At 42.8% G+C, this 12500-nt stretch overlaps 2 protein-coding genes across 2 annotated transcripts in view; both read right to left on the bottom strand.

The window, feature by feature from the left end:
- Positions 1-3331, bottom strand: part of LOC118241290 — a 21735-nt gene extending 18404 nt beyond the window's left edge. Inside the window, exon 1 of the mRNA XM_035525939.1 lies at positions 3098-3331. Coding sequence (XP_035381832.1) covers positions 3098-3331 — 234 coding nt within the window. The remainder of the gene's footprint in view (positions 1-3097) is intronic.
- A 3258-nt stretch (positions 3332-6589) lies between these two features.
- LOC113569316 (BOLA class I histocompatibility antigen, alpha chain BL3-7-like) lies at positions 6590-10870 on the bottom strand (the record flags this gene model as incomplete). The annotated part of the gene is made up of 6 exons (XM_035525938.1): positions 6590-7874; positions 7986-8053; positions 8171-8188; positions 8429-8536; positions 8728-9024; positions 10576-10870. Coding segments are annotated over 5 exons (777 nt in total), but the record flags the coding sequence as incomplete, so codon positions are not given.
- Between the last annotated feature and the right edge of the window lie 1630 nt (positions 10871-12500).

Raw genomic sequence — 12500 nt, 5'->3', positions numbered from 1 at the left:
CGCACATACACATACACGCACACGCACATACACATACGCACACACACACATACACATATGCACACACACACGCACATAAGTACAAACACACACACATATGCACGCACACACACACACACATACACATATGCACACGCACACACATATGCACGTACACACACATACGCACGTACACACACACATACGCACGTACACACACACATACGCATACATACACGCAAATATGCAAGCAGACACAAATGCACATACACGTGCACACACACGTGCACACACGTACATACAGACACACACACATGCTCACACGAGCACACATGCAAACACACATGCATGCACATGTACACAGAGCACACACACACATGTACACACACATACGCACGTACACACACACACGCACATATGCACACACATACGTGCACACACACACACACACACACACACACGCACCCACACAAACACACACCCACATACACATACACACACAAATATACACAAACGCATACGCAGGCACACACAAATACACATATACAAACACAAGTACACACACGCACGTAGCTACACACATACATACATATGCACACACACAAATATGCACGCACACACAAATACACACATACACACACATATGTTCAAGCGCACACGCACACACACGCACACACACATATACACACACACACGCACAAATATGCACGCACACACGTAAATGTGCACATAAATACACACATACAAGCACACACACACACACACGTGCACACACATACGCTCACACATACGCACATACATGCACACACACATGTGCACACGTGCACATACATACACACACAAACGCACATATGCACACACACATAGATACACACACGCACATACACATACGCGCACGCACATACGCGCAAGCACACACACACATACACACACATATACACATATACACACACACACATACACATACACACATACACATATACACATACACATATACAGACACATACGCAGGCAAACACACATGCAAATATGCAAGCACACACATACGCGCACACACACACACATACACATACACACATATACACACATACAGACGTACACACATGCAAGTAGGCACACACATGCGCACATACATATGCATACACGCACATAAGCACACACACAAACATACAGACATGCACACACACGCACATACTTACGCACACACATGCATACACACACACGCATACATACACACACAGACACACACACATACACACACGCACGCACACGCACACACACGCACACACATACGCACACACACACGTACACACATACACACATGCACACACACACGCACACACATGCACACACATATGCACAAATGCACATTATGCATGCATAGATACACATACGCATACGCACACACAAACACACACGTGCACACACATGCATGCACACACATACACGCACACATTCATACACACGCACATATGCACACATGCGATCAAACACACATACGCACACATACACATACATATGCACGCACACATACGCACATACATGCAGACATGCACACACACACACACATACATACACACATGCACATATGCATGCACGCATGCACACACATACACGCACACGCGCACACCCACACACACAAACACACACGTACATATGCACACATACACATGCATATGCACACATGCGCACAAACATGCATACGCACACATACACACACGCACACACACACATATACACATACGGACACACACACGCACATATACACACATACAAACGTACACGTACACACACACAAATACGCGCACACGCACACATATGCGCACACACACGTGCACACACACACAAATACGCGCACATACGCACACATAGGCGCACACATGCACAAGCACATACACGCACACATACATACACACACACATACGCACGCACGCATACACACATACACATACACACACAAATGCGAGCACACACGTACACACATACGCGCACGCGAACACACGCACACAAATGCATACATACATACGCAGGCACACACACACAGGCACACACACGCAAATATGCATACATACATACATACATACATGCACGCACATACATATGCACACACACATACAGAAACATACACACACAAACATCCACACATACATCCACACACACGCACACATACATACACACGTATGCATACACACACATGCATGCATATACACACACGCATGCATACACACACACGCACACATACATACATACACACTTACACACACACACACACACACGTATGCACGCACACATATGCACACACACGCACAGAAACATACACACACACGCACATACATACACACGCATGCATACACACACACGCATGCATATACACACACGCATGCATACACACACACACACACACACACATACATACATACACACTCACACACACACACACACACACACACACGTATGCATGCACACACACATATGCACATACACATACGCGCGCACACACACACACACACACACACACACATTCCTCCTCAGCAACAACATGCTTTAATCTAATACAGCAGTGTTCCATCCCGTTTACTGTGGTTTGAACAGAGAGAACAGTAATATAAGAGGTCTTACTGCCTGCTACTGGTAAACCAGGACCTTTTCATGCCACCAAAAGCAAATAAAATAACAAATAAAATAAAATAACAATAACCCAGTGAAGAGGACCAGCTACACCTTTAGGAGCTGGTGGAGGCAGAATGCCCACCAGACCCTAAAAGCATGAAACATGATTATGTGGAAATGTTCGAGTAGTGGTGTGCTGCAATATATTAATACTAATAATAATATGTGCAACAGATTAACTGCTTCACAAGCTGTTTAAGAGCCTGATAGCCAGAGACAATAAACTGTTCACAGCTGGTTTGTTCTGGCCTGTATGCTGCAGAATCAGCACGGTGAGCAGGCCGTGTGCTGGATGGTTACTGTCCAGCCCAGCCGGATCTTTTCGATTTTCCTTAAGCAGCAGGACCAACAGATATCCTGTAAGGCTGGAAGATTGTGCATAATGGATTCTGCAGGCCTCACTACTCTCTGGAGGACCTTTCGGTCACTTGTGATGCGGCTGCCGTACCAAACTGATGAAGCCTGTTAGAATGCTCTCTACTGTGCATCTATAAAAGATGGTGAGGATGTCAGGGGGCAGATCAAACTTCCTGAACCTTCGTAGGAAGAAGAGGCGCTGGTGGGCTGATCTCAATGCTGTGTTGGACATCGGTGATGTATACACTGAGAAACTTTCCACTTTGGCTCCATTGATAGGAGGGGGAGTGACCTCCTTCCACAGCTTCCTGTAGTCCACAATCATCTCCTTCGTTTTACCGGCGTTGAGATGTTGTCGTAGCACCACTCAGACCACTGACCTCGTCTCTGTTGGCTGACTCGTCTCCATCTGTGATCAGGTCTAGGATGGTCGTGTCCACCTAGCAAACTTGAAGATGTTTCATATGTGTTTTGCTATACAGTCATGTGTAAACATGGAGTACAGAAGGGGGCTGAGCACACAATGGACATTGTCAACATCCAATAGGTGAATAGGTGAGATCTCTCCAAGACCGAACAGGAAGCAACAAAGCAGATACAGGATCATCTCTGGTGGGTAGATGAGACATGGAGGAGACTCCAGGGAGGGTAGATGAGACATGAAACATGGAGAAGACTCCAGAAATGCTTTAGTATTCACGGTTCTTGTCTTTCTTTTAGGTAGTTTTTTAAGAACAAACTACTGTACTCACAAGGGCAACTGTGGCCTTCTGTTTCTGCTTCACTGTTCAACAGTTTCCCTTCTGGTAAATTTCCAGCAGGATCATAATGGAAAATAATCTCAAAAGGAATCTTGATTCAGTCTGTAACTGGAGTTTAGAGTGGGCAGGGAATGTTGGGAAATGGATCCCAAAATCCAAAGTAGATGCGACATTTTTCAAATCACTAAACAAGGTTTAATATAAAACATCTCTCTGTAGCAAAATTTACTGTAATAATAATGAACAGCACTAAATATTTTGTTCATTAATGCTAATGAAATTGTGTTCACTTAATTTCAATTATGTTCACTTGTGTTCATTAACTATACTGGTAAATCAGCGTCTGTTAATACTTAGCTAGAAGTGGTGTGTGCCTGACATCCTCACCTGCTGTATTCTCCTGTTTACTTTAAATCACTTAGACAGTGGTAGCTCACTGGTTAAGGTACTTGACTAATAATCAGAAGGTTGCTGAAGGTTGCAGAAGGCCACTGCCAATTTGTAACTGCTGGGCTCCTGAGCAAGACTCTTAACCCTCAAATTGTACTCAATCATAATTGTAAGTTGCTTTGGATAAAAGCAAGCCATCACGTGGACTGTATTAATCTATAACTACTAGACGTCCAGAAAAACCGCTTATTAGAGCTGCTGCAGCTAACAGCGCTACTTTCACTACAACAAAAGGTGAGTTACCGCCCTCTGCTGTCTGGGAAGGAGAAGTGGTTTTACTGTAGGTAGCCTGATTCAATATATACTAGATATATTTTTGCTTAGCGTTCTAGATCAAAAAACAGAATTGAATGATAAATGAAATAAAATGTAAAAAAAAAAAAAAAAAAAAGGAACCACAAATTATTCTGGGTCTAATCAACTGCAAATATGCTAAAATAATAGGAGCTAATCTGCTGTATGATGTATATTTTAACAATAACCAGAATAATTTGTGATTCCCTTTAGTTTACAAAACCATGGCCACAATCTATACTTAATTAATGAATTAAACTAACAAAGTTATTAATTGATTTGAAGTGTTCTTAGAGTGCACAGGTACAGAAAATAATATAATCACTTATACCATTATGCATTTCTCCCTTTGAGCAGTGCTGGACTGGTCTTATGTTGTATGCCTTCATAACTCACAGATATGTGCAGAAGTCCTGTGTGTGTGTGTTTTTAACTTCACATTGTACACCTCTGCTTACTGTGTTCTGATTCGGTAGTGTTTGTTCATTGTATTCTGATTCGGTTCCATTCGTTCCTGTCCTGCATTCTCTTTTATTGTCCTGTAGCAGATGTTTCCCTAAGCCTTCACCCTGTTTCTGAACAGCTCTTTAAAGTAATCAGCAGGACCTTTTTCAGTCAGACTCTGAAAGCTGTTTGATTTTAAAGGTTCTGGTGAACGCTAAAGGTCTTAACTTTGCATAACAAAGATGTGACAAAGATGATTTCTTTTAAAGCCCATTTTTAGAAATAACTAGTTTTTAAAGGTCATCATAATAACTGCGCTTTCAAAAAATTTGTTTCAGTCTCAGTATGTAATTAAGTAGAAGTAAGACATGACCATGAGTGTCAGAAAACAGCAGTGAAAATATGACAGGACCCTGAGTGTCAGTAAACCACAGCGGAAATATGACACAACCCTGTTGGTAAGCAATTCATTATTCTCCCACAAGATGGTGCTAGAATTTCTTCTTCTAGAGCAAGAATATTTGATTATAGTCTCCTAGCTAGATGTACAAAAGGGGTGTGTTTGTTCGAAAAGCTTGACAGTCCCTGTCTTATTTTACAGTAAACTCACAGGTGCTCAGAGTAGGCAGGCTATATAGGACTAATGTATGTTTAGGGTTACTGAGTGGAACTGATGTAGGGTTGGGGTTAGTGAGTGGAACTGGTGTAGGGTTGGGGTTAGTGAGTGGAACTGGTGTAGGGTTAGGGTTAATGAGAGGAACTGGTGTAAAGAAACCTGCACAAAAACCTTTAGGCTTGTGGATTTACAGTGTAAAAATCTGAGGTGGTTTAGACCTAAAAGAACGTTTCTCTGGTGAAAGTGTGCAGAAGACCAGGCTCCTCAGAAACTCCCAGAATGACCATCATATTCACTTTTGTTTGTCTGCTCCCACAGACCAGAGGCATGATGGTCTGTCATTATCCACTAAGACAGGGAGAGCAATGTGAAGTTGCTCCAAAAATGACTTAAAAGCCGTCTTGTGGTGGATGAAATGAAACATTGTTTACCCATATGAGAAACTCTTTACCCATATGAAACAGTTTACCCATATGAGACGCTGCCTACACATACACAGAATTTAATTTTGCGGTTTGTCCTGCACTACTGCTACGATTAACTGCTACACTCACCCTTCTGCCCCCAGACATGAGTTGTACTACATGCTGTGGTGTTACTATATGCTGTAAGTTTCTACATGCTGTTCTACATTAGGGTCACTGTTTACCTGTCGGTCACCACAAAGGTAACACTACACACAAACACCTACACACAACTTCCTCTGGTCATTAAACACAGAGCCTCTGAATGTCATGTATGTGAGGATGGGGGTATAACTACACCTTGAACATTAGACATGTATGTGAGGGTGGGGCTATAACTACACCCTGCAGTAGGACTCTGTACCTCTGTAATACAGCAGTAGTGACATGTCTGGGGTAAACATGAACTCTGCTGAGCAGATGCAGACAAGATTTGATAACTGTCACTGATATCATTCTAGCTTTGTTTCTTTAACTCTTCTAAACATACACATTACACTTCAGATCTTGTAGATGAAAATTATATAGCTTCTGTTGATAATAAAAAAAGTCTATTTTATTCTTACATTTTCTTTATTGTTAATCCCACTGCATTTACCATAATGAAACAGCTTTTCAAATATCAAAAATTCAAAAAGATTTACATAAAATGCAAAATTTGGGTCAAACAAATTTTATGTATCTAACGGATTCTCTTGATTCCGTTTCATGAAAATGACATGAAAACAATTATAATCATTGCAAAGTGATTTATCTACATTTCCTATCTCAAGTGTTAATAATCAGGCATATTAAACTACATGGAAGTGTGAAACAGCTCTTCATTACATTAATTGATTTAGGTTTGTAAAATCTGTTAGTGAAATTTGAATGACCCAATTTCAATTCAAAAGCGATACATTACCATCAAAAGATGAAAAAGGCACTGAGAAACTAAATGTTATAAATGTTATTAATAAATGAAAACAGTGTGTCATACATAACCATGCTGAAACACAGAAGCTGTTTTATATCATGTGGTTTTGGTCCAGTGTCTCCACCATGTTGAGATTTTTCCCTTGTAGCTTTTAGCTAAATAAATCAGTGATGTCTGATGCACTGTGCTAAATAAATCAGTGATGTTTGATAAACTGTGGGTCTGTTCACTACTACTGATGAGAAGCTCCAGTTCTGTATATGGGAATGACCATGAATTACTATGACAGACTGTGCAGACTGTTTCTCCTCAGTCTCCATGGTAACCCAATATGCCCAAATGGTTTGAAGTGAAACTAATCAAATTAAAGTGAGACTCTGACTTTCAGGATGGCTGTAGAAAGCTCTGCTGAACTTCAATAAAATAAAATCACTGTCCCGAGACAGTTACAGAAGACTTACAGAAAGATATAGAAGACTTAATTAAATTTTATTCTGCATGTTTAATAATTTCACGCTATGGAAACCAGAAACTATTTAAAAGGCCTGACATTGTACCATCACTAAGAGTTTCCCTATTAAGAATCTTTCTTTCTCCACAGCAGGATAACAGTCCTGAGTATGAAACATAAAACATTACAGCAGTGCTCAGAGAGAAACGACCAAACCACCAGAATTCAAATACAATCGTAATAATCTCCATTAATCCCTTTATACACAGATACAGTTTCAGAAACAAAATCTGATCAGCACTTTTAAACCCAAGTTTCCCCTCATGTGACAGGAGTGATTATGATTGGAGAACTACAGAGCTGAAGGAAAGGCAATATCTGCAGACGTGTGTGTAATGTAAGTGCTGTTTGACTGATCTCTTCAGATCATCCCCTCCTCTGTATTCTTCTACCATCACTCTCTTCCACTGTCCTAAACAGACACACAGCATGATGTAATGGTAGATTAGACACTTTAGACTTTGGTTATGCTGTATAGAAACAGAGTGCTGGGTATGACACATCAGTGTAAACAGAGACTCACTCTCTCCTCTCAGCATTTAGCTGGTTGGCCTTCATTAGAGCTGGTGGATGATGATTCTCCATCAGAGCCTGTAAAATATTGAACACATTGATGTTAAACACTGAGACTGATGATAAAGAGGCTTAAGCAATACAAGTGAAACACTAATTTTAAATACAATAAAAGTGCCATAAAAGCTCACTCACGTGCAACAGGTCTGAAGTCTGAAAGGCACACAATGCATATGGAATTATTATACAAACAATGTACAGTATCTGGTCTACTTCATAACAGAATTGCATAATTAAAAGCATTCTAACACACTTGGTCATATTAGAATCTGTATTTACATTGTATTTAGGTCTGAATATTATGCAATATACTTCTAAAATTCAACATATGGAATCCAACAAGTGTCTGAATTTATTCTCTTGAGCTTCACATGTAACTCCTTCCTCCCTTACCAGATGACTTCTCATTCCTCTTCCTCCAGATGAAGAATCCAACACCAATGAGGACCAGGAGAAGAACAGCCACAAGTATACCAACAATGACACCAACCAAAGCTCCGCCTGAAACATGCAGCACAGCCAATGAGAATGAGGAAGAGAACAGTCACAATGATGACACCAACCCTCCACCTGAAACACCAGTTTGTGACATCACTGTAGACCTCCACTATCTACATCTTACCTACAGTGACTTTCAATGTTCCATTTCACTTTCAAATTAAGTTTCCTACCTGTGTTCAGGTTTCTCCTACCTGTGTTCAGGACTCTGCGATCAGCCACTCTCAGCACTAAGTCCTTCTTCAGTCCACTGTGCTGAACTACACAGGTGTACTCATTCTTGTCCAGCTCCTCAGGTGAGACTGTCAGAACGCTTCTCTTCTGGAAGGTTCCATTTTGGTTGGGTGATGTCTCTCTGAGTTCCACGTTCTCATGCAGGTCCACTCCATTCTTCTGCCAGGAGATCTCTACTCCTCTGGGGAAGAAACCTGTAGCATGACACACCGCTGGAGAAGAGGAGTCCTTCTGGAACAGGGTCACCTCAGGAGTGTCTGGAGAGAGAGAAGAAGGAAAAAGACAGAGAGGAAGAGTAAAAGAAAAATAGAGACAGATGGTGAGAGAGGTGACATTAATATTTAAATAAACATCAGAATGTGCAGTTTGTAATACCATAACCAGGAGTCTTCCTGGTGACTACAGTGTTAAGAGTATGTGAAGTGTTCTAGTGAAGGACCAACACAGAGAGATGTGTCAGTGTACAGTGACAAGTTTCTTCTTCTGAATAACAAAAGTAAATGAACAGTAGTTTTGCAGTGATGAGGGGCAATGCAGTGTGTCTGAGCAGCAGGTTTACAGTGATGTGGGGGAATGCAGTGTTTCTGAGCAGCAGGTTTACAGTGATGAGGGGGAATGCAGTGTGTCTGTACAGCAGGTTTATAGTGATGAGGGGGAATGCAGTGTGTCTGAGCAGCAGGGTTACATTGATGAGGGGGAATGCAGTGTGTCTGAGCAGCAGGTTTACAGTGATGAGGGGCAATGCAGTGTGTCTGAGCAGCAGGTTTACAGTGATGTGGGGGAATGCAGTGTTTCTGAGCAGCAGGTTTACAGTGATGAGGGGGAATGCAGTGTGTCTGTACAGCAGGTTTATAGTGATGAGGGGGAATGCAGTGTGTCTGAGCAGCAGGGTTACATTGATGAGGGGGAATGCAGTGTGTCTGAGCAGCAGGTTTACAGTGATGAGGGGGAATGCAGTGTGTCTGTACAGCAGGTTTACAGTGATGAGGGAGAATGCAGTGTGTCTGAGCAGCAGGGTTACAGTGATGAGGGAGAATGCAGTGTGTCTGAGCAGCAGGTTTACAGTGATGAGGGGGAATACAGTGTGTCTGTACAGCAGGTTTACAGTGATGAGGGGGAATGCAGTGTTTCTGAGCAGCAGGTTTACAGTGATGTGGGGGAATGCAGTGTTTCTGAGCAGCAGGTTTACAGTGATGAGGGGGAATGCAGTGTGTCTGTACAGCAGGTTTATAGTGATGAGGGGGAATGCAGTGTGTCTGAGCAGCAGGGTTACATTGATGAGGGGGAATGCAGTGTGTCTGAGCAGCAGGTTTACAGTGATGAGGGGGAATGCAGTGTGTCTGTACAGCAGGTTTACAGTGATGAGGGAGAATGCAGTGTGTCTGAGCAGCAGGGTTACAGTGATGAGGGAGAATGCAGTGTGTCTGAGCAGCAGGTTTACAGTGATGAGGGGGAATACAGTGTGTCTGTACAGCAGGTTTACAGTGATGAGGGGGAATGCAGTGTTTCTGAGCAGCAGGTTTACAGTGATGAGGGGGAATGCAGTGTGTCTGTACAGCAGGTTTACAGTGATGAGGGGGAATGCAGTGTGTCTGAATAGCAGGTTTACAGTGATGAGGGGGAATGCAGTGTGTTTGAAGAGCAGGTTTACAGTGATGAGGAGGAATACAGTGTGTCTGAATAGCAGGTTTACAGTGATGAGGGGGAATGCAGTGTGTTTGAAGAGCAGGTTTACAGTGATGAGGGGGAATACAGTGTGTCTGAACAGCAGGTGAAGTGACATTAACAGAGCAGATCACACACTCTACCTTTCCTCTCCAGAGTGTCTCTGCCATAAGCCACATACTTCTGTAACCACTCGATACAGGTGTTCTCCAGGTAGGCCTTCCTTTGGTGAGCATTGGTGCCAGTGGCTTCCCACTTGTTTTTGGTAATAACAGCTTTATCATTAGCTGCAGTCCAGGTGAGGGTGTTCAGATCCAGACTGATGAAGTCTTCTCCATCATAGCCGTACTGCCTGTATCCTCTCTTGGTTCCATCATCATGCAGCTCACAGCCGTACATCAGCTGCACTGTGTGAACCCCTGCAGAGACACAAACATGATGACATCACACAGACTGCTGTCATACAGTATCATCAGCCCTCATCATACAGGCATCACTAGAATCAACTCACCCTCTGCTTCTACAGTTACGCCACACTGTACATTTTGCCCTTTACATTGTTCTAACAGTAATCAGATATTTAAACTTATATTTTTTTTTGCATTTTTTTAATCACATTAAAGAGAAAAGTTTTTTTTTAATTTAGCTTCAAAAGCATTGCCACTGTTTTGTTGGCACAGATTTGTATCTGTGTATTTGTAAGGTCTAATGCTTAGACCTTTGTGAACAAAGCATTTTCTGCAGAGTGAAACTGCTGAACAATTTTCAGTATCATATTTCACGATAGACTACAGGTTCATGGATTAATCATCAATTCCAACTTCAATTTTTTGGCTTCATCGTTTGACCACTGGAAGCTTTGTTTCTTAACAGAGAAATAGATTTTTATTTCTTATGATCACCACATAGAGTCTGTCACGGGTGCAGTATGATGGTTCATTTGGCCATATAGCCACCTCACACTCAGATGTTTTCTGTACATTCTTGTTCTGCTCCCAGGGCATAAAATCCTGAGTGGGTTGCCTGTTCATTTCTTTAAGTGAACCACTGAGAGAGTTTCATCCAGTTCCACACTGCACAGCTAGAATAGTGTTCTGCCTCACTCTGTCTAACGTTACACAGCTCTCTCTATACTGCGGTGGCTTCTGCTCTGTGATTGGATCTCTGATTAATTACACTGCTGTGATTGGATCCAGGTGTCATGTTGGTTTGAGTCTAAAGCTTCTTTCTAACATCTTTACTGGCACTGATGAAAGTCTGGCGACTGAAACGTCTGTTGTGTTTTTATCCTCACTGTGTGCACTTTACGCTGTGTTTGGTATACAATTAAACCAGTTTTGATGTCTCAGCATTGAAAAAAGTGACTTTTTGTATCCTTGTTTGGCACTTTGTCTCTTGGTGTGTAAGTCATTCTGTTTTCATCAGGTGGAGTGTGGGTGGGGCTAAACCACACACTGCTGATGACTCATGACCTCGCCCACCTCTGTGGTCCACCTGAGGAAGCACCAATGAGCAGCTCGACCGCCAGCCCAACAGACGAGGGATGAGAGGCTGGAGACAGATGCTCTCACTCCTGCTCTCTCACTGACCTTCCACATTCCCCAGAATAACAAAGCTCACTCGCCTGGCTGTGACATCATACCCACACAGCTCCTCCCCTTCAGCACTATCGCCCCCTGGAGGACACCAGCACTGCTGCCCCACACACACAGCCCTCTGCCCCTCCCCCACACTGACGCTCACTGTAAACCCAGCACTGCTCTGGGGCCTGGACTCTCTCTCTGGGTCTGTGTGTGTGTGTGTTCATGCTGCGTCATCAGTGCCGATCACGTCTCACAGCTCATCAGTATCAGGCACGTGGACTTAAACTGGATCCCACACACATCGGCACTGTTCTGCAGTAGTGGGGAGTCATGAGTGTGTGACTGAGCTCCACCACGTACTGATGACGTCTGTGTTTCCATCCTCTCCCTGTACAGCTCCATACCTGTGAGCACACAGAGTGTAGCAGTTCCCCTCCTGACTCACTCATACAACCATCATCATTTCACCCCCCACTCTCTACACT

Source organism: Electrophorus electricus, chromosome 5, assembly GCF_013358815.1.
Source record: "Electrophorus electricus isolate fEleEle1 chromosome 5, fEleEle1.pri, whole genome shotgun sequence".
NCBI classification, from domain to species: Eukaryota; Metazoa; Chordata; class Actinopteri; order Gymnotiformes; family Gymnotidae; genus Electrophorus; species Electrophorus electricus.
Note: the sequence above shows the minus strand (reverse complement) of the source record. Positions and strands in the feature narration are given on the sequence as shown.